General features: G+C 41.7%; 2 protein-coding genes across 2 annotated transcripts in view; both read right to left on the bottom strand.

Moving 5' to 3' along the window:
* Positions 1–10,340: 10,340 nt before the first annotated feature.
* Positions 10,341–19,400, bottom strand: LOC103907562 (chymotrypsin-like elastase family member 2A). Its single transcript, XM_009289775.1, is given in 9 exon segments — positions 10,341–10,412; positions 10,980–11,132; positions 11,272–11,417; positions 12,118–12,254; positions 13,540–13,589; positions 13,591–13,672; positions 14,665–14,761; positions 15,342–15,434; positions 19,331–19,400. Coding segments are annotated over 9 exon segments (846 nt in total). The 3' UTR covers positions 10,341–10,394.
* KIAA2013 (KIAA2013 ortholog) overlaps positions 18,554–23,172 on the bottom strand; it is a 7,767-nt gene continuing 3,148 nt past the window's right edge. Inside the window, exons 2-4 of the mRNA XM_019474719.1 lie at positions 22,733–23,166; positions 21,102–21,955; positions 18,554–19,585 (exon numbers count right to left, since the gene is read on the bottom strand). Coding sequence (XP_019330264.1) covers positions 19,541–19,585; positions 21,102–21,955; positions 22,733–23,166 — 1,333 coding nt within the window. The 3' untranslated portion in view covers positions 18,554–19,540. The remainder of the gene's footprint in view (positions 19,586–21,101; positions 21,956–22,732; positions 23,167–23,172) is intronic.

Here is a 23,172-nt window from a genome sequence, read left to right as displayed (position 1 = left end):
CTGCTTGTGAGGGCATATGTGCACCTGAGACATTTTCCTTCACTGACTTGAAAGTCATGGCTCTTCAACACCATTTATCTCTGTCCCCCCTTTCCTGGTTGGGGTTTGTTGTGGTTTTTTTTCACATTTGATCCTATTTGCTGAGTAGTGACAGGAACCAGATGAAAGGATTCCAGCCTTTCAGTATCCGTACTGGGCATCAGCCTAGATTTATATATGTGTTTCTGACTACATGTGATTGTGTGTTTGTTTAATGCTGTGCGAGCATGCCTGTGCAGCTTCCACGCATCTCCAGTAATACCATCATCAAGCATTTAAAAAAAACAACACGCCATCATCCCCTTGCATTCAAGAGGCTGACTTTAAAAAGAGGGTTGGTTTTTTTTTTTGAAGTGTTTGATTTGTATTCCTCATGGATTTCTGTGATGCAGCTTGCTGTAATATGATTTATATTTGTTTTCTTTGGTGTGAAAGTATCAAAGTAACTTACCGGCTACCTTAATGGGAAAAATCTTAACCACGTGCTTGCAGGTATCTTTTAACAGAAATGAAATTGTATTTGCACCCATGTAAATATTCCATATAGAAAAGTTCTGAGATCTGGGAAGGTGGGAAGGGAAGTTGTGCCTTGAGATGGGCAAAATATCTTGTTAGGTTTTTATAAGTTGTGAGACTGGAGTGACCATTGTGATGATTGAAGCAAAACCCTGCATGAGTTGAACCAATGAATTTGATTGAGAAAATGCTTGCTTGAAGTGGTGAATATATTTTTAGAACAACACCTGATCTTGATTCATAAGACACTAGTGATAGAGTTAGTTCTGTGGTTCATTCTTTTTCATGTAGAAACATGCGTATTACATTTATCGTGAATATTTCAGCCTCCAACTTTGGCTTACTTATCTGCAAGACCATATAGTTCTGGCTGACCTTCAGAGATCCCCAGCCCTTGAGAGCAAGTTGACCTCATCACCTCAGCCTAAGCTCGCTTTACATATAGCCACACAGACATTCCTACAGTGACTTTCTCTGAGCTGACTGAAAGGAGCAGCTCTTGGCTTTCATTCTGTAAGGAGACAACATATATGAGGTTTTTCAGTTGTTCTTATTAGCCAAGTGAATGACAGATACCCTGACCAGCTTCCTTTGAAGTTCATAAAGCTACTTTTATTTGGGGGGGGGGAATTAAAAACAAAGACCATTGCAGCTTTCCAAGCTTGACTTCCTCTTAAATACATACCTTTATTTTTGTTGCCTTTTGCAACCATTAAGCACTGCCTTGCCTCCCTTAAAAAGAACTTTAATCTGCTAAGATCTTTCTCTTATGCAGTAGTAATGCTCTACATGAACCTGTTGATTGGGAGAGGAGACAGGCCAAACCCTCTCCCCCACACTTGTGCTTCTGTTCCCATCAGAATGGTTCCCTCACTCTGGAATTGCTCAAAGAAGGCGGCTCGCAGGAGAGGGTTAATGGTATGTGCAGCCCACTTACAAATGAATTGAACTCTGTGTAGAGTTACTAATTGTCAGTGTCAGGAAGTAATTCAGTTTGCTTTGATTTCTCTGAGTCATACATAGAATAGGAATTTACTATGCTCTGCTCATCACTGCAGAGGCATCTTTTCCTCCAACAAGGAAAGAAAACCAAATTACAATTTGATGGGAGAAATAGCTTGTCCTTCTAATGTCTTCCATACAGCTAGACTGCATCTTTGTCTCGCCATCTACTCTCTTGGTGATTGGATAAGGGGAAAAAATACACATATGGAGAGGAGATTCCTCTGTAGTGGAGAAGAGCTAGAAAGACAAAGTGCTGCAGAGACTTAATAGAAGTAATTTAATATTGTTCCCACTTCACTTGTCTCTCTGACACAATGATCAAAAAGAGTTATTTACCTGTCCTCTTCTCCATCAGGGTCTCACTACTCCCTCTCCTACTGTCTACAGTTATACATGCCTTGCAAGTGATAGTTTACTGGAGAGATGTACAGGCTAGCTTGAAATAAGCTGGCTCAGGTTCTGAAAGTGTCCTCACTATGTCTGGACTTTGATGGTTAGATTTTGTGTCACCTACAAATACAAATCTAGAATAGCTTTACTGGCGTGAAAGGAGTCACATTGCTGTACAGCTTTTATCTACCATTCGTGCTCCTGATGGAACTCCACCTGCACTTTTGTAGCTTCTCCTTGTTTAGAGACACCCTTCTAAACTTCTGTTGGTGTTTTAAGTTCCCAAGTAGACATACTAGTTAAATATGTGAGTTATGGCTAAGAACAAAAAGATAATGTTATTTAAAAGGAATGTGTGTGTGCCTGTGGCAGTCCAGTCATTTCTTATCCTGTCACATCTCATCTACAAAACCTGGGAGAAACTCATTTTTCCACATTGCTTTAATAACAAGGTCTCCAAGCTGTGCCCTATGTTCTAAACTGGTACCTTTGTCACCTTCCCCCAAAGCAGGCGAGCCCAGTGAAGTGAGGTTCTTCTGGAGGCTCTGGTGGGAGCTTTGATGAAAGCCGTTCCTCTGCTTCTGGCTCGTGCCATGGGTGGCACTCTCGGGGGTCCAGGCTGGTCTGGCACTCCCTTGAGTGTGACTGTCGGGGCTCAGCTCATCCCAGGGCATTGCAGGGCTCTGCTCAGCCAGTGCTGCTCCCGCAGTGCCTGCACTACGCTATCGACAGAGAGGAACATACATCAGAGCTTGTATTTGTACACAGCAGAGCCCTCTACTTGCAGGCCAAAGATGCAAGTTCTACATGTCTTAGCCCTTAGTGAATGGCTCGTTATCTAGGAAGTCTCACCCTGCTAAATGTTCACCTCCTTACTTGTTGGACAGATCCCTGGCTACTTTCCATCTTCTTTTTCTTGGAGATTGCTGGATTCCAGTGACACACCAGGCTGTCATTTTGGACACTGTAGTTCTTGTTACCAAGAAGCCAGTAGGTTTTCATTTTCCCTTTGCCCTGGGACAAGAAAAAGGAGAGAGCAGAAAACAGCTATTTTCATGGGATATAAATCAGAGCAGAGAATCACTATGGCCAGGGCTGTATGTGTTATTTGTATTTGTGCTGCATTTGTTATCTCTCCTTCTCTCATAAGTGGTTGCTGTTTTGGGAAAGAATTGTAATTTATATGCAGTTTGGGTGCTAATAATTATTTCAGTTCAGAAAAAGGCCTTGCTGGTCACTGGCAGTATTGCTAGGGGTTTAAAATCAGCCTTACACCCGTGTGTCTTTGTAACTGAGTCCTAATACTTTCACCCATATTCACGTGGTTCCGTGCAGGTGCAGACATAGCAGCTGTATTTCAAAGCACACAGTAACAATTTTGCATCGATTAGGAGGAGTAATGTATAGCCACTTCCAGCTGAATTAGCCAAAGAATGTTGGGGCCACAGTTAAAAATTGACTTGCAATTCACAGAAGAGCAATGGCCAAATCTATCATATCTCCTTCCCATCTCATTAAATTCCTTTACTGTTGCAAAATTACAGAAAAGCTGTTACCTTGACTTCAATTTCTCCTCTCGGTTCAATTTCATATGCATCATCTGTGAGAAGGGCATCATATGTAGCAGAACTGATATGGATCTTCTGTGCTAGGATTCAGAACAGAGCATTAGAAATGAATGATTTCCCTATACCCAGAGACCCCCTGCATTTATCAGCCCAGTGTTTCCACCTCCTCTTCGGAAAATGTCAGGTTGAGGAAGAAGCACAAAGAAGGGGAAGATGCCTTAAACGTTGGTTGAAGACTCTGTGACGCTGGACACAGATGTCAGCTAAAACATAGCAGCAGCTCAGCAGGTTGACTGACCCCCTGATGACTGTGCAGTGCTGCACTGGGTATCTGCACAACAGCACTGTACAGCAGTGAAAATATGTGGTATTGGTAGCAAAGGCAGCATAAAAGGCTGGACCAAGAAAACATGCACTGCCCTCTTCTATGTAGTCATGGTGTTTCTACCTAATGCCTTTGTGTTAGTCCTTAAAATCAAACTCTGCTTACCTTGTGCTATTTGGCTTTTGTCACCCTTTTTCTCCTCTTATTTCCAATTGCTTTCCAGAAACGGCATAAGGGATGCGACTCTACTTGCCCACATGAATACACAAGAGTTTCTCTTGCTTATTTGATAACTAATGTTTGTACAGGGATAGTGGGGACTGCAGGTCATGCATGTGCTGGGTCTTTAGAGCTATAGTAATTAGTTCTCTAGCCTGGGATGTGCTGCAGAGAATGCTCCTTCTCCTGTATGAACCTCATTTCACACTTGGCCATGCCCAATGTGAAGGGGGTGTTCGGGGTTTTCCTTTCACTGCAGTACCTAAGAGACGTAGAGTGCAGGTGTGAGCCTGACTGGTGTGTAAGGAACGCACAGATTGTGCCCGAGTCACTTACGCAAGCTGGTGGACTCCATGCGGGAGGCTGTGTTTACAGTGTCCCCAAAAAGGCAATACCGAGGCATTTTGTACCCCACAACTCCAGCTACACAGGGTCCTGAGAAAATACAAGGCAGAGAGACCCCAATAAGAAACAGGTGGAAAAAGTGCAGGGAGATGCCACAACCTTTGCTAGTCACTCTGGATCCTCAGAGAGCAATGGGAATTGGGAATACTCAGTGCATCTAGGGCCTGGCTGTACAGTATTGACTTAGGGAGAGAAGTCACAATTTGATTAGCTGTAGCCAATTGGTGCTGATATCAGGGGAGGATGCACTTTGCCAATACTAAATTGTTCAACAGCCCTTTCCACACTGATGCAAGCAAAAGTCATTTCACCCCACTGTTACTGCTGGAACCGGGAGAAATACTCATCCCGGGATCCTGTGGAGAGTCAATGGCTCATACAGAAATGCCAAGTTCTTTTCTCCTCACACAACTGGAGTGTGTCCTATTCTCTTTTTCTCATGCCTGCACCTCAGCCCACGTACCTGTGTGTATCCCAGCCCGCAGCTGCAGTTTGCCCATTGGCATATGAGGGATCACAACCTGACGAACTGCTGCCACCAGATCCAGAGACATTTTGGCAATCTCGTCAGCATGTTTGGTGCCATTCCTCTCTGGCAGACCGCTCACTACCATGTAGGCATCACCAATGGTTTCCACCTGATGGGAAAGGGCATGTGTCACTAACTGGCAGGCACTTTTCTTTTGAAAGGAGATCAGAATAAAATATATCTCAGCTATCCACCACTTGCCAAGCTGCGGTGTAGTCCCTGTGCAATGGCAGGTCTTGGATTTCATGGCTTTTGGCCAGCTGGCCTGGTGTATTTGATATTCACTAGGGAACAAAGTAAGAAAGATTTCGGCAACTTCCAGATTCCTTGCCTGCAGGTTTGTACTCACCTTGTAAACATCGTAAGACTCAATCCTGCTGTCAAAGCAGACGTACAGATTGTTGAGCATCTCAACAACTTGCAAGGGAGTACAGGAGGCAGCAATGCTTGTGAACCCCACGATGTCTGAGAAAAAGATAGTCACCTGTCACAGGGAGAAGGAAAGTGTGAAGCTAAGGTCTCCAGGCAACAGTGGCAGAGCCTTTGAAGAGTTTGGGGATTTGTGAAATTCTGAGCAGAACAGCCTAAGGCACAGGCTGCGCGTAGAACCAGTGTTGCAGAACTGACTAGATACAATCCTAAATTAACAAGCTCTGGTTCTGAATTGTCCTCTATTACTTTGACAGATAAAATTATGTTTATCTCCAAAGTTTATTATCTGTGCTTCTCTGAATACCTTGTGCTAGATGGGAGACTGAAAGTCAAATGCTTTGAATCTTGCAAGCAGTGATCAACAAACTTCTTATTGAAATAGGGCCTGATTTTTCTTTTAAAGGTATTTAAACTGTGGTAGAGATCAAAACTAGGTATCTGAACAAACCGTGAAATAAAAACACAACTGCTGTCTCTGCTCTTGTTGAATTAGGAAATATTAACTGGATTTTATTTCTCTTCAAATTATGTTTATCTTTGTTATGATCAAGTAATTGAGAAATTCACTTTAAAAAAAATTAAATTTATAGAAGAAAGAATAGAAACCATAATAACTGAATTGAGGAAGGAAAATGTGTGTTATAGCTGTTGGCAAAGAATTAAGTGTTTCTTCTCTGTGCTGCCTGAACTTTGTCAGTGTTTAAACTAAAATTGTTCTTTTATTTGTCCTTGGTAATACCAATTAATCAAGAAGAGCCACCTTTTCACTCCCTGCCTTGGTTCAGCTACTTTTGATGTCATGACTATTATGAATTATAATTAATTGTGCAATTACAGGTTGCTGTTTCGATAATGACACCTACAAATTAAATGCAAACATTATTGTGTTTCACAGCTGAAAGTAACGGAGCATCCAGGGGAAAAAGAGTGAATAGAATTGCAATTACTTTAGCATGAGGATTTTGGCTGTGGGCTATGCAGTACAGCTGCTAAATTCAGCATTTGACAGCAGCGTGCATGCTGTGAGGCAGAGCTGCAAATAATGGGGGCCTGGCCAAACTCTGCCCTTGTTTTTAAATCGACAGGCTTTGTTACAGTTGCACACTTGAGGCTACAAGATCATCCGTCCCTCTCATCCTTCTCTAAGTCCCACGCTCTCCTTTCAGTTATGTTTATGGCATCATACTGACAAGAACAGACAGGATTTGTCCTATGTTGTTTTTTCATGATTCTTCCCATTTTACAAGGAGGAAACTAGGTTCTTGCTCTTATGTACTCATGATCTAATGATGCTGGCTGGCTCTCATGAGTAGGCTCTTAAACCCAAAGACGACAACTTGCCAATATAGAATCTTTGCCATCTAAAGCTACGCTTCTGGAAATTTCAGCTGTTCTTCCTTCCCCATCAGCCTAAGTGCTTCATGGCACATTGCACAGCTCTTTCCAAAACCCATCATGAATATTTGGATTTCCATCCACACTCAACTATGGGTGCAAAACCAGGTTCCTCAAAATGGTGGCAAGGTAGGTGCTTTTTTAGGTGAATACTTTTCTGTCCTTGGTGACAGCATCCTTTCTGTTTGCTAACCTGATCATAGTTTTCTGCCTCAACTTTTTGGCATTTCCTTAGCTGCTTGGCCACAGATTTTGGCAACATCTGGTGTAAGAGGTCCTCAGCTAGCCGCCTCTCCCTTTTCAAGTCCTCTGTCTTTTCCTTGAGGTTCCTGGCATAATTGTGTATCCAATCTGTCATTTGCTTGAAGGACATCAGGATTATGGGGTAAATGAGGCAGGCTATCACGAACAGACCAATCTTAAGGCTCATTGTGGACAGGATTTCTTTAGATTTCTTGACGAGCTTTTCCTGTCCCTTCTGCAGTAGACAGCTCTGTACATAATGCAGTCCCTTTACCAAGGCTTCAATGGACACAAATTCATCTGAGCCCAGGAATGGGATGAAAAAAGACATTCCTTCATAGTGGGTGAAATGAAGTGATAGATTGACATTATCCATCCAGCACTTATGTACACTCTCTGATGAGAAGATAGCATAGTTCAGAATGGCAAAAAATTGATGCAATGTTGTTTGAAAGCTTGTAGATGCTGGCATTAAATGAGCTTTAAGCATGGCTTCTCTTATTTGAAGGATGAGTTTAAAAGCTACTATGTCTGCCCAGTCAGGATTGTATCTCATAGCTTTGAGGTCTTCATGGGGACTACTAAAATGCTCCAGCAGTTCAGAGATCACTCTGGATAGCACTTGGCTGGCTTCAGTATCCCCTGTGCTATTTAATTTTTGTCTCATGGCAATGATGTAAAATCTACAAATGGAGATTTTCTCCTTCTTGCATTGGCAATTCTCACAATACAGTTCTGCTTCACTTGCCTTACAAAAGGAGTTTAAATTCCCCAATAGCTGAGCATGAAATGATCTCTTCCTCTTGTCTGCTGCTGGGAACAGCCAGCTGTGCCTTTCTTCCTGCAGGAGATAGATGAAGCGAACAGCCCAAAGGTTTTCACAGGAGGCAAGTTCCTGAAGGGCTTTCCCTGTGTTTCTCCATATTTCCAAGTTGTTGCTCAAATCAAAAGAAATGGCTCCAAGGAGGCTGCAGAGGGAGACCGTGCATGCTGTCAAAATCCTTCGAACTGTTTTTCTACCACCAGCATTGGAGGGGGGACAACATCTAAAAAAAGGAAAAGGGGAAGGAAAAAAAAAAAAGTGGGGATGTCTGATCCCTGGGGTGTTTCTTGCAGCTCCTGAAAACGTAACTGGAGCTAGTAGTGATATTTAACAATTCACATGCATTCTGAAACTAAGTACAGGGATCATGCATTAGCTGAATGTTATTGAAAGACATATTTTATTATACTTTGTTCCACCTGACATTTTATTTTAAAAGAAAAGGTGTAGTAAAGAGAGCGTTTCCATGACACACGCAGAGTTGCAAAAACATATGAATGAAATCATAACACTTTTTCTGTGAGTATTAAGACTGATAAAATCATTTGCTGTAGGTTTTATTCTCTGTGGTACTTCTATCCAAATCTTAAAGAAGCCCATGAAAAGATGGGTTACTTATTTCAGTGATCACAAACTAGAACTGTTGAATTTTTTTAATCAAACTTTTAGCATTTGTTCTTAATGGGAATTTCCAGATGATTAATAATTTGTGTTGATATGTTCAAATGAGCTCAGATATTTCCACAATATTGTCTAAATATTTCAAAAGGAAAATGAATAAAATTTCAGTCTTGTTTCAGTTTTTACAGAAGCATATACATACCCAATTTTTACTGTTTGAGCTTCATGATTACCTTTTCTGTCCTCTTTCGTGCTGCACAGAATTGACATCCATGCTCCATACAGAAAAGTAACCTCTAACGATTTTCATTTTAGAACTATTAATCAATCATTTACAATTTCACATTAATGATACTCATGAAAACAACTCGGGACATTATGCTGAAGCTGGTGACTCTTGGATAACTGGGCAACCCGTATCTTCACTGATAAAGAACAAACCAGGGGACTGGGTTGCTGATCAGTCCGTTCGGCTCTGTCTTTTTTTCTTTTTCCCCCCCTCAACATAGTAGAGGTGATTGAAAAAAGCCCTCCTCAGATCCCCTGCTCTTTCAGATAGGTGAAATTACATTTTTAATAAGGTAAATAAAAATCCAATAAAGCCTGCTATTTCTCAGCAGAGCCTGACAGTAGGCAGAACAAGTATCCTGCTGGGCTCTTCGCAGCACAATGGTGGTCAATGGTTGTAAAGTAGAAGAAAAGTAATAAAAGTACAGTCCCCAAAGATGATAAACAGCCATCAAAAAATAAAAACCAGCCATGTTTTCTCTTATTTATTTAATACAATTTATGTTTGTTTATTTATTTATTGTCAATCCAAAGGTAACAACTGCAAAATATCTGACTGAAAGGAACCGCAAACCTAGAAAAATTTTTCTCTGAACTCAGATGCATTTCTGTTCTCGCAACGAACTTCCAGTCTTTTCCTTACTCTATCTACTGCTTACCTTTGAGTCGCTTGTCCTTGGTTTTTCATCAATCGTTTTACTTTTAAATCCGCCAAAATATGTGTCAGGAGGGAGAAGAAAAACACAACAAAAATCCACCTTGATTTTATACTACCTACCTTTTAGTACAATGAAAGAAATATAAATAGGGGCTTTAATGTAGTACCAGGCTAAAAGGTGGTGATTCTGCTTGTGCTCTGCAAAAAATCCTTATTTGTGTCTGTGTGTCAGCCGACAGCGATAGTTCAGAGGTCTTCACCTGGCATTTGAATGACTTAAAAACAAGCAATGGGGACATGAAGGAGATAGGTCTGCAGAGACGCTGCTGGCACTTGCTGCAGGATTTTATCCTTCCCCTTGCTAAGTCCCAAGATCTCAGGGTGTTAAAAACCTCACTGTAAAAGCATTTTGCAGCGCTCCCACACTCACCTGCATGGACCTGCTTGCACCCGTGCTGCCTTCCCGCTGGGCATTGCCGCTGCTTGCTCTGGTGAGTCCCGCTCGCAGACTCAGGGGTCCTGACAGCTGCCTGCCTGCTGCCTTCAGCCCTGCCAGTGCCTCGCTTTCTCACCCCCTACCCCCTGGAGCTGTTCCTGTGGCTCTCGAACTCTTCCTACTGCCCAGCCTCTTCACAGCAGGCTCGCATCTTCCCCCAGGTGAGGGTAGCAAGCTCCAGCCCAAGGCAGGGGAAAGGCTGTAAGAGGTCTCCAGCATTATCACTAAATACAGGCGCTGGTCCTGACAATACACAGGAAGAAGTGACAGGGACACATGTTTTTCTTTCATCTTGTGAAAAATAGTTTATTGCAGTATGGTTAGGTATAATACTTCTGTTGTTAAAAGCGTAATTTCCCAGCTCTTTGTGATCAAAGGTGTCATGATTATGACTATTCAAACTGTTTTCCTTCTTGGCATCTATCATCTAGTTTTCTTTGGATTAGTTGGTTGCCATAACCTGCAAAAATGTAAAACAAGTGAAAAATCAGATCATGAGACCCAGGAATTTGTGAATAGTATATGTTGCATCCAAGATGCAGGATTTAAATAACTAAAATAAGATTTTTGCTTCTCAGTCACTTTTTAGATTAAAGTTTATATTAAATTAAAAAACAATTGATGTTCCAGACTTGAGCAGCGTGCACTGCCTTCTGGGATGCAATTGCAACTGTCAGTGTTATTGATGAATACAAATTTGAGTAATCACTTCTGAAGTCATACCAGTAAAATCTTTAATGACTGTAAGTATAGCTCCAGTATAAAAGAAGAATGCATTCCTAAATATAAAGACTTAATTAAAAGTGAAAATAATTTGGATAACTATTTAAGAAGAGGATACTTTATTTTTGCTGCAGAGACTGCTTTTGCACTGGTAAGGGCTTCTCTACAGAGGTTACTTGTATGTAAGGTAGCATTTGAATCAAAAGTGATACAGCTCCCTGAGTAGGTGGCAGAAATCTCAACCAGAGAGAACCTCAGAAATAGCTAAGTGTCTATTCTCTAGCAGCAATACCTAGAACCTTACCTGCTGGTTCCAGCTATTGTAAGCAGAGACCCAAGTGAAGACAGAAGGCTTGTGATAATAGTTGCAGCCAAAAGCAGAGCCAAAGCTGATGATACCATGCACTTCCCACCTGCCAGCAGCACCTTGGCAGTTCAGCGGGCCACCGGAGTCCCCCTGGGAGGAAGGGGGGACACAGTTAATGGCAGTCGTAGTGTGAATAGCTCCTCCTCTTTTTTTTTTTTTTAAGCTTTCTTTCCCATCAGACATGTTTGTGTCTGAAACCAAGCCCAAGAGCGGTGTTCTCTAGACTCACATTACAACTGGAGGTGACTCCATCCCCACCAGCGCAAACCGTGGTGGGTTTCACTGTGCGTCCCCACCAGCTAGGCTTGGAACAAGTTGCATAATCCACCACCAGCAAAAGGCCTTGCTGCAGGTCCTCTGGAAGAGCTCCATTTGCTGGGAGGGAATAGAAACAAAAGGGTCATGGTACCAGCTGGCACTGAAGAAACAACAAAACTGCATTGTTAAGTTTCTCTCAGGATCTGGGTGTTATCCCTCCAGGTAAGAAACTCCATAGGGGCTGCGTTAAAGGAGAAGCTGTATAATCCATTCCTTAGCTCCATTCTTTTATATATTTAAAAAAAAAAAAAAGCCTTAACGTACTAATAATTTGGATTCCATTTAAAAATGTCTCATTGTTAGAGAAATAAAGGGCTGCTTTTTGTTCAGGAGTTTGCAATTTACTTATCACTCTAGGAATTGCCTCTTGAGCCGAGCTGACATTTCTGCTGAAGCCTCTGAGATTTTCTTCACTTTACATCTATTCCCTTATGTGTCTTTTCAGTTATTCAGCGGGGTATGTTAGGATTAGCAAATTCACCAGTCTGCACACTGTTAACATTTGTGTTACAATGGCTTCTAAAAGCTTAGTACAGGGCCCTCTAGTGCATTACTAGCCCCATGACAAGCAAAATAAACTTGAAAGGCAGGGAAAAATCATACTGTGTGAGTGAAGCGGGGCCTGATAAACTACCTCACTACACTGAGGTTGAGGGGATCTTGAGCACCATCAACAGGCTTTTTCCAATCAATCTCAAAGGAAAAGGCAATACTGAAAGATTTTGCTCCACAATTTTGCAAATGTCCAGGTACTTACTCTGCAGTCTTCCTCATCCTGTCACATAGCAGGCAGCGCTGGGTGATAGGATGCTTTGTGCAGGGAGGAGGCAGGCCAGCTTAATGTGGTCACTTAAGGTGTCGTGTTCAGTGAGTTTGATCAAAGCAATGTCATACCTGTGGTCATATGCACACATTTGAGAGTGGGGAAGAGAAAGGGAAGGGGTGAAGAGGTTTGCAAATAGATTAAGACACAGTAGCATGAATACTCAGCAGTTGTACAGCACTTGGCCTATTCAAAAGAGATGCACGGGAGCAAGGAGGCTAGTACATAAGAAGTAAAGATTCCTCCACCCTCAAAGCAATGGGGAAATCCATGGACTGGAAGACTATTCCCTTGCCCTGGTTTTGGCTGGGATAGAGTTAATTTTCTTCCTAGTAGCTGGTACAGTGCTGTGTTTTGGATTTAGGATGAGAACAATGTTGATAACACACCGATGTTTTAGTTGTTGCTGAGCAGTGCTTACACTAGCCAAGGACTTTGCAGCTTCCCATGCTCTACCGACTGAGAAGGCTGGAGGTGCACAAGAAGCTGGGAGGGGGCACAGCCAGGACAGCTCACCCAAACTGGCCAAAGGGATATTCCATACCATGTGACATCATGCCCAGTATAGAAACTGGGGAAAGCTGGCCGGGGGGGCCGCTGCTCGGGGACTGGCTGGGCATCGGTCAGCGAGTGGTGAGCAATTGCATTGTGCATCACTTGCTTTGTGTATTCTTTTATTATTATTCCTATTTTACTTTATTCTATTTCAAATTATTAAACTGTTCTTATCTCAACCCACAAGTTTTCTCACTTTTACTCTTCTCATTCTCTCCCCCATCCCACCGGGGCAGAACTGTCCACTTTCCTGCTGGCAGCTTTCTGGAAATTGCCTTTTATAGGTTCTTTTCAGCAAAACCAAGCATGTGTTAGGACTAACTCCAAGGACCTGGAAACTGAGGGGATTTCTTTGCTAATACCCTTAGCCTGCAGCAGGACATAGGAGTCCTTCAGCAGCAAAGATACTAATACCATTGATCAATAATACTCTGTTTTTGCCGTTTGTAGGAGGGCTTCAAAGAGTGTTGTGTAAATGAATTCATTCCCTTCCACTCTATGAAATAAATCATTGCATAGAACAGCTTCCCACCCAAGCATGAACATGCAAAATGGCATCTGAAAACACAATTAATCAATAAGCAATTAATATTGAAAGTTCTTTATGTTGAGGGGGAAAGGTACAAACTGGAGACTCAACTCTCATCTATGAGCAAACATTTAGAAGTACCACTGTGAGCTGTAACAGGAGGCTCTAAACATTTATGCATTTAGCTGCCACAACTCAGGGTGGGTGGGATTCAGGCAGTTTGATTTTTGCTCTGCATCAAATAACTGAAAAAATACTTGCCACCAACTTACCCATTTGCAACATTCTGTGGATCCCAGTTCTCATTGACAATGATTTTTTTTTTCTGGAGGAAGTGCAATTGATCCTTCTTCCACAGCTGCTAGGTTGTATTTTCCAAGAAGTGCTTGATATTTCCTAGAAGAACTGGGCAAGAAAATGACTAACACTCAGTTATGCAGCTGCTGGTTTGCTGCTTAGGCATCTGCATCTTTGCCACCTGAGATATTCAGTACGAATATCCTTAAGATCTCACATCACATGCATCATTTGTCTGGAGCTGAACCAACGTCTGACTGATTTGCTAAGGAGAAAGCATCGTGTGCTAGGCTTAATAATCATTCCATCTCCAAGCCTTCCTGTAACTCCTGCTTAAGGCTTCATTAACAAACTCAAGATGCCTCTAACCTTTGCAGGATTCAGCTCGTATTCTTCAGTGAAGTAAACAATTTGGACTGCTTTTTTGACAGCAATAAACAGCTTCACTGATAAACAGCTATGTGATAGGTATAATATGTAGGATTTATAACAATGACATGCAGCCAATCCTTCTTGTTTCATATTATGGCATTTTCTACAACTTAGTGTTACAATAACCAAGAACTGTATGTTACATATTCAAGGACATATGCTACCAAACCAAAATAGGGTTGTCTTTGTGGAAACAGTTTTGATGATGAAAGGGCATAGCTGTACCTGATCATTTCTTTGTTATACTGCCCCATAATACGAAGAGCTTACTGAAAATGACTGGTATATTCAAAGCATTTGTGATTATTTCTTCAGAGAGTGGATTCATTAGTTAATCTATGGATCTCACTGCCACATATATTATAGAAACAGGCAACGCAGCTGAATTTTAATAGCAACTTGAAAATATAATGAAGTTTGTAGTTATTTACAGAAAATGAAGAGTATATAATTCAGGTAATTGTATGAGGCATTTTTTCCCCTCTACTTTTATTTTAAGAAAATTAAAAGGTATCATTCTTCTGACCTATTAGTTATAATCAAAAGATAGGATGTGAAACTCGGAGCTCTTAATTGGGAAAGGGAGAACTGGCATTAATACAGTTTTGCTTCATCTGTCTCTGGTCATGCACTACTTCCTGCGTACAGACTTTAACTCCATTATTTACCTGATGCAGTGTGCAGCTGTCATCACCCAGTTGGTTGCAATGAGGGTTCCTCCACAGGTGTGATACCATTTGCCATTTGAACTGTATTGATGGAGGCCTAGGATCAACATAGCAAGTAAGGCTCAGATTTTTGCTTACTGATTTTTCATTGTTGCACTTTCTTCCTGCACCCAGAACACAACTTACTGCTGGAAGATGGTGGGAGGCTTTTAAGCAACAAGTTTCCAACTCCTGGCCACAGAAAAGGTTTTCCTCCTTCCCTATCATCCAAAAGCTTCTTTTTTTTTTTTTAATGTTGTTTCTTCCAAAGCTCTCACTAAGTCTGACCTAAATAGAGCATTTCATTTGCTGCAGAAATGTATTTTTTAACTCCATGTACAACTATGCTCCCGTAGGCATTGTATGCTCCGCTGAATTTCACAGTCATCTTGCTTAAATACGGGATGGTCCCCAAGACTACTGAAAGAACATGAAAGCCTGCATAACCAGCAAGAGGTGGCACATTCGGAGCTTTCTTAAAAAGATTGGAAACTTTGGGAGTGATCAGAATGTAATATTCAAAACCTAAGACATGACAGGCAAGATGCATCAAATGTAATATAGGACCTGGTTTTGTTCAGCCACGTTGTGTGAGGGTAGCACAACCCTAACTGTTCCAGGGAAAGCTCAAAAATGACTAACCTGCCAGGGCCAGCTGTAAAGTCTTGCGTCTTCCCCTCCAACAACTCTAGATACAGTGGGTGGGTGGGCAGGAATCCCGCAGCCAAAGTCTAGAAGACATACAAAATAGGATGTGTGTTTTAAAAGTAGGAGGTTTAAAAAAAAAGTCTCTAAGAGAGGTTGATTTTTTTAAAATACAGACTGTTTTTGTACAGAACATTGCAAGGTACAAATATAGGCTGTGATTTAATGTGATACAAGTGAAGATACAGCCATCGGTCAAAACTGACCAATGTTATATAAAGCCTGTTTGAACGGTTTCATTTTTCTGACAGATAATCAAATCAAGTTGGCTTAAAACAAATTCTCATGTGTCAGCTGAGATGCAGCTCTTAGCCAATGCAACAATTTGATGTGGATTAACTGTACTTCAGTGTATTCAAGCTAAGTAAAATAACTTTGGATTTGCTAAAGGCTGAGAGCAGTAATGCTAATCGTGCCCCTGTAATAAGAACGGAATAGCACAGCACCTAGTTACTGTTTTGAGAGAACTTTTTCATTAACTGCCTATGCCGCATCTCATATGCCTATGCTCTCATTTCATACACATGAAAACCTGTATCTTCTTTTCTAGATCAAGTTGCATGTGTTTTAGCATGCCATACTTCTTCAATAAAACAAACTGTAATCACTTTGAAGTGGAAGATGTTTCAAGCAATACAAAGAACCAGCTGTCCGTGGTGACGGAGAAACACTGGTGTAGCGTGGTGAGCCAGACTTAATTTCTTTCCTATTTACCTTTAATTGTTAGATCAGTAGCACATCCCTGGAAGATAATAGGGTTCCTGTAGCATTGCAAATGAGCATTTTTACACCCCAAATCAGCATGCTGACCCGTGGTATTATGCAGTGTGAGCTTGTTAATGAAAAAGGTTAAACCTTTTTCACCAATAGGACAAACCAGACAAGAGCAGGCATTTAGACCACTACAAAGCTGCTGCCACAAAAGAAAGTGTCCTAATTAATTACTGGACATTTGAGATCAGTGACTTGATATCAACACTTACCCTTGTGTCTATTTCTTCCTTTTTTTCTTCTACTACGGGAATTTTCCATCCTCTGACATGTTTCCATCCACCTACCCTTCACCTGAAAAACTGTTACTGGTTATTTAAAAAACAAACATCTCTATCCCATAAGCCAGGTCATGCAAAGGGAGCAAACTTATTAGAATGGAAACAAATATCATAATGCCAGTTTTGTAATGAGAGTTGCCTTGTACATACAGACCAAACTAGAGGTTTCAGAAAAGCTGAAATCTATTGTTTAACGTCAGTATTAACAAGCAGCAAGATCCCTGATTTTCATAGCTTCCATTCAGCAGTAGGTACTGATTTGGATGAAAGATGCCTGGAGCACACATGTGGAAGGCAGAAGTATATAATGCTTTGCTGTTTTGTCTGCTTCTCAAGAATGTATTATCCTACCCAAACAATAGCACTTGAGAAAGCTGCATTCTGAATTTCAAATGGAATCAACCAAACTCTGTTCTGGCATCTTGTATTTATTATCTGACAAAAGCATAAATCAGGATTAACTGAGTGCAGAATTGAGATTCTAAAAATTTTTTTCATTAATTAGTTGGCTCTCTTCTTAATGTCTGAATTTACAAGCTAAACAACATACTATGCTTTTCGGTTTAACTTCCATGCCACTATCATTTTCACTGAATACCAACTAAAAATTAAGTATAAATTTTGGATGATCAGTTAGTGTTTCAACTTTCCTGTTTTATCGGTGTGCTTGTAAACATGGAATTTTGTTTAGTTTTTTAAGCATTTCTGCAATCATTTCACAAATAGCCTTCTGCTATCTTGCACACTGTAGAGAAACCCTATTCTTTCTTTTTCCCTTTCTTCTTTGTAAAGGAATCCTGAAACAGTTCTTTTATTATATGGGGGGAAGGCTCTTAAGAATCATCATATTTTTAATGTAAAACACTCTCAAAGCTTTTTGCTTTGTTTTGTTTTGTTCCACTCCTCCTGCTTTATGTAACAATTGCTTATCCGTCTTTTTCAGGTCTAGTCTAAATAGGCTGAAGTATCTTTCTTGGACTCAGCGGGCATCATACTGTTGGCAGTTCTGCAAGTGAACATCAAAAGGCTCAGCCTCCAGCTGATACCATCGTGGCTTGGAAACAGCTCCCTAGAAGCTCTTATCATCTTCGTGCCAGATGTTTCACAGAAACTGAGCAGCTCATGGAACTTCAGTAAGAAACAGCAGGAACTTCTGGTACGTTCTGTTAAAGCGTTAATAGCTAATATCTCTTTCAATACACAGTGTACTTATTGTACAATTTATAAGGTACTCCATTGCTTCACTATCCTTAGTCTAGTCCCTTTTAGGGTAGTAACTATGCTAGACCTACTTTTCTGAGGGAGGTTTTTCATCTGAAACTAGGCAGTAACCTATTTAAAAATTCAAAGTTAAATCCTGCCCTAGCTTTTCACTGGGAGCACCAAATGTGCCAAATTCATTACTTGCTCGATGGCCATTAAATCTGCTACTTGATTGTGCCCCGAGTTTGTTTCTGTGTATTAAAACTAAAGCTTGGCCTGCATCTCAAGATAGATAGCTAATATCTCTTTCAATACACAGTGTACTTATTGTACAATTTATAAGGTACTCCATTGCTTCACTATCCTTAGTCTAGTCCCTTTTAGGGTAGTAACTATGCTAGACCTACTTTTCTGAGGGAGGTTTTTCATCTGAAACTAGGCAGTAACCTATTTAAAAATTCAAAGTTAAATCCTGCCCTAGCTTTTCACTGGGAGCACCAAATGTGCCAAATTCATTACTTGCTCGATGGCCATTAAATCTGCTACTTGATTGTGCCCCGAGTTTGTTTCTGTGTATTAAAACTAAAGCTTGGCCTGCATGCCTCAAGATAGAACAAGGTTACACAGAGCCAGGGAAATGGAGATTAGCACCACCCTGTGTGTTTCAGTCTCTTATTGTGCCTTCCAAATTGTCTGTTCCCAGCTTAGACCCATTTATGTATTATTTTCCACACTGTATTTCCTTTTCATCCAAGCACTTTTGTAGTCAATATTGGCCACAGATGTAGCATAAGGCGCTGCTTGTTTTAACTGGGTGGAGAGCAAGGGGAGGAGAGAATGCAGACAAAAAAAAAAAAAAAGAAAAAAGAAAATACAACCACACTCTGGTGATCAGATTAGACTGAAAGATATTTATTTAGAAACAACAGCTTTGGTATTTTAAAACCAAACAATCTTTAAATCACTAGAAAGTGGGATGTCTCCCCCCCATAGCCAAAACAAATCAATGCACAAAGTCTCAATATGCTTAGAACAGGAAACCTGCAGATCAGCGTTTCCAAGTGTAAATCCAGAAAACAATTTCATTAAATTGGTTTTGCACTCTACAATCATAAAGGCTGAAAAACCTGTTACCAGCACTTAGATATCTACAGTTCAATTGACTGACTTGTTACTGAAGTGGAGGCAAAATTATTAACATCCTCCCCCTCCCCCCCAAGCAATAAATTAAAAAAATGTATACCAGAAAGGAGGTTACACTGAAGTTTTCTAGTTAAGTTAACTCTCTGAAGGGAACCATCATTCTTTATTTTCCCGTAAAATTAAAAAACAAATCAAAATATCAAAGGACTTGGTATATCTTCAAGTATTTTCACCAAATGGATTACTCTTAGGGAATTAACAGCTTACAAGGAAAAGGAAACATCTATTACAGAAGCTTCTGGGATAAACTCTTGAATAACCACACCTTCCAAGTCTCAGATTCCTCTCTTAACAAGGCACAAAAGGATTGTTGCTTTCAAAAGGTCCTTGTTCTCAGCTGCAAAATTGTCAGATGTCTTGTGCAAATGGAGGCTGAAAGCAGGACTAAGTTCACTTGGACACTGGGATGTTCCCATTCAATTAATGAAATGGGGTGTTACTTCAACACCGTTAATCTTGCTTACTGCTACAGAGATTTTGAGCTTCAGCTGGCTTCCACTTCATCCCTGTTTCTGGAATCAAGTTCTGCATCATCTTCATTTTAAGTAGGTCCAATTAAGACGAGGCAACAGACTTGTTTGCTGTCCACTGCAAGGCTTTTTGCAGTGTCAAGAAGGAGGAGGTGTTATGTCAGCCCTGGTGTGTAGCTGTGAAGCTTCTCGGCGTTTCAGAGACTAGTGTCGGGGACAGTTACCTGTAGTAATGGTTAACAAGTCATTCTGTAAAAGGCAGAAGGCAAGTCTTGTAGATGACAAAGGCAACCAGACAGACAGCAGTGAAAAAAGGACATAATTTTATAATTTCAAGGACACATTTCAGGATGCATGTCAGGGTGCAGCTGTATACACAATAATTGAAATTACTTCCTGACCGCTTCCTCCTTTTGCACTAAGGTTTTGATCGTGATCATAGGCTTATAACTGCAGTTATCTTTAATATACATATCTATCCTACCTCTTCCTAGGTTAGTTTGTCTAGCCACAAGCACCTTCTACTCTCATTCTTTCAATAGATGACAGTTATTCAGACCTGACTGGGATCAGGCCTGATCTCCAGTGCTCAATATTACAGAGCCAGTGAGCTGAGAGGGAAATTGCCAACTGACTTTAAACACCCTTTATGTACTGTCAAGTTTAGTCCAGTACCATCTGTCCAGCCTTAGCTATCCAAAATTGAATTTGCTTTTATTAATTTGGAAAAACAGGGCAATCTAAAGCTAGAACTTTTCCTCTGACAGCACTATTTAACTATGTCCTCTTTTACTTCCTTTTTTTTTTTTTTTTTTAAACACAAGCTACATTTAATTCTGTTCAACCCTAAGGAGAGATGCCTCTGAACTATATGGCTAGCTCTCTGAACTGTATGGCTAGCTCACACAACAAATCCAGTCTCATCTTTTATTTCCACTCCATATCAACACGCAACCAGAAAGTACCAGTACTAAGAACAGAAATCACTGTCTATTGTCTATTCTGTACTAAGTTTTTACTAGCAACTAAGTTTTCTAAGGCAACTCAAACCAAGAATTTCAAATCCTTTACACCAAAGTGAGATGCAGTAGAGCTTGAAGTCAGAACCTCTAACTCACAGTAAAAATCACTCAGTACTTTTCTTAACACAGCTATGTATTTTGTCTGAATGAGAGAAACACTAGCTCAGCACTTTCCCAGAATGATGGTGGTAAACGTGGTTTGATGGAGGACTGCACAGTGTCTGTAAATCTATGAACATTTACTAGTAGTCCCAACAAGTCAGCACCTTGACCTAAGAACGCTAGCTTGCATTTATGTGTTCTTGTATGACACATCACACATTCAAACCAGGCAGACAAGCGTGCACGTCTCCCACACAGTAGTAAAGTATAGCAGCTCTCTCACAAGCATTCCGGTACTGCGTAACAAGAAACATAATCTCGTAACACAGCTGCAACCGTTGGCTTAAAAACAAGCAATGTCCTACACCAACGTGTGAAAAAGGACAGAAAAGCTGTGTCTGCCTTGATCTGCAGCCTTACAACTGTTTAACAACAGTGGATTTATCTTTTCTAATGTTTGTGAGCCCTACCGCTCCAATCCCTGCCCTAATGTACTTCTTGCAAGAAGAGGTCACAGATCACTTGTTGCAAGAGAGACTGAAAATCCTCACAGTCCAAGACAGAACCTCCCTAGGCACAGCTGACAGAAAATCAGGTTGACAACACTCAGTGGACAGCAGCCAAAAGCAGCAGCCTTATACCTTACTCCTGAAGAGCGGCTTGGCTCCTGGCCCGCAATATTCGTTGTAGATGAGTTTGAACAGAAACAAGTGAAACAATGTGATTAAGGAGGCCACGCTGAACCAGAACAGGAAGGGTAAGCCTGGGTATTGCTTGGCCATATGTTCCTCATGAGCCAGAATAGCTTTTAGATGGAGTGTGTGTCTCAGGTCCTGCAAGTGGATCAAATCTGTTGATATATAAAGCAGTGGTGTGATGGGTTGAGTCACCATGACGGGGAACGTATGACCTCGTGCCTCTGAGGTCAGCTCCACAGGCTCATTCATACAGCCTGCCTCACACGCATATAGTCTAACTGGCTTGTCTTGGAATTTCACAGACACGTGCAAGAAGGGCTTTCCTTCAGCATCCAGCAGAACAGCTAGATTAATCAAGTCCTTATTGTAATGGATCCCACGTAAGGAATAGCTGTTATGAAGTACATCGGGGTCAGCCTGAAACTGAAGATGGTTTTCTGTGAACTGCAGACCCCCAAAACTAAGCACCATTCCCTGCATAAGTCCATGGACTCCAGCTGCCACAAGACCCTTGCATCCCCGTTTCTGGAGAGTGAGCTTCCACAGGTCTGAGAGTTGCAAGATCTGGGCGACACTGGTCAGCTTTGCTGGCCACAGGTTCTCTGCATGCATGGTCGCGTGGCCACTGAAGCAGTGGTCAGCATAGTTCAAGCTGGCTTCCATTTTTTCTCTGTCCTCACCACTAATGAGTGGATCTAGCAGAGGAGCTGGCATGCTTGACAGCACATAGTAGAGGGTCATGTTAACAGTCTCACTGGATGGTGTATGCGAATCTGTGATCTTTCTCATTTCAACCCCTGTAATAGAAGAAAACAACCAAGAGTCAAGAGGCTCACACACGAATATGACAGTAACTAGGAGAAAAAAAAGATCAAATGTGCATGTCGTCGTTCAATACACAGGCATTCTTTATAACATCTAAGAAACCTTTGCCTATGAAACACTGAAGTGAAATGTTTCCTTCTATTTTCTTAGACGCTCTCTCTGCTACTTGGAGTTTGAACGCCAAGCTCCCACTAAAGGCAAAGCTAGTTTGATATAGAGATGCCTTATGGAGCTGTCATCATGACTCTACCAGAATGATCTGTCAAAGGAACATCTATCTACTGGCTATAAAATAGCAAGTTCTACATTACTTGGGCAGCTACTCTTTCATGCAAGGCCATGAAAATCTTATTTTAAGAAAAAGCATCCTTGTAGGACAGTCCTTAACTTCCACGAAGAAATCTGTCCTTTATACTGTCACTAGAGGTCAACTCTATTTCCAACTTAGAGCTGATATGCTGGACAAATCAGTAAAGTTCCTGAAGACGTGAAAGCCGGCACATGCAGAGTTTGATTAGAAATGTTCTTCTATCATGTCCTTTATGCAGTAAGGAATATTCCGCTTTTGTAAAGTTTGCTGGGTTCCGAACCAGGAACGCTGTTTTACTATCCCACAACATGCCTTCTGGCCCCCGAGAGAAACCTGTCAGGAAGGGTGGAGCCTCTGGAGACCTTACAGCAACCAGGTCACCGAGCTTCCAGCTGCCCCCTAAAGCAACCCTTTGGAAGTTGAGCATCGCTTTCCTTACCTGAAATGAACAGGTCTGACCAGGTCTGTTGGTGCTCCTGGAAAAGATCTTCCACCCCCATCTGCATCACCTCCAGCATCTCTTTCTTGGCCGACTCCCTCAGCTTGCTGAAGGTCTCCTCCAGCCTGGAGACCTCGATGGGCTCTGAGGTGTACACCACGGAGAGCACGGTTTCGTCAAAGTGGGATTTGGGCGCGACCTGCACCCGGCTCACGAGCTTCTTGGCAGCCACCACCATAAGCACCACCTTGGGGCTCCCGGCCAGTAGCAGGCGACCGGAGGAGAGCAGGAACTGCCGCTCCTCCACCTTCTCCAGGCTGCTGGCAAAGCGGCTGCCCAGCGAGGGCGCAGAAGCTGGGGCCGAGGCCTCGAACGCGGCCACCCGCTCGGTGGGGTTGGCAATGCGGATCCGCTGCAGGTAGAGATGCGGCCGGCTCCGG

This window comes from Aptenodytes forsteri, unplaced genomic scaffold (genome assembly GCF_000699145.1).
Source record: "Aptenodytes forsteri isolate BGI_AS27 unplaced genomic scaffold, ASM69914v1 Scaffold61, whole genome shotgun sequence".
NCBI lineage: Eukaryota > Metazoa > Chordata > Aves > Sphenisciformes > Spheniscidae > Aptenodytes > Aptenodytes forsteri.
This window is presented reverse-complemented; position numbering and strand designations above follow the sequence as displayed.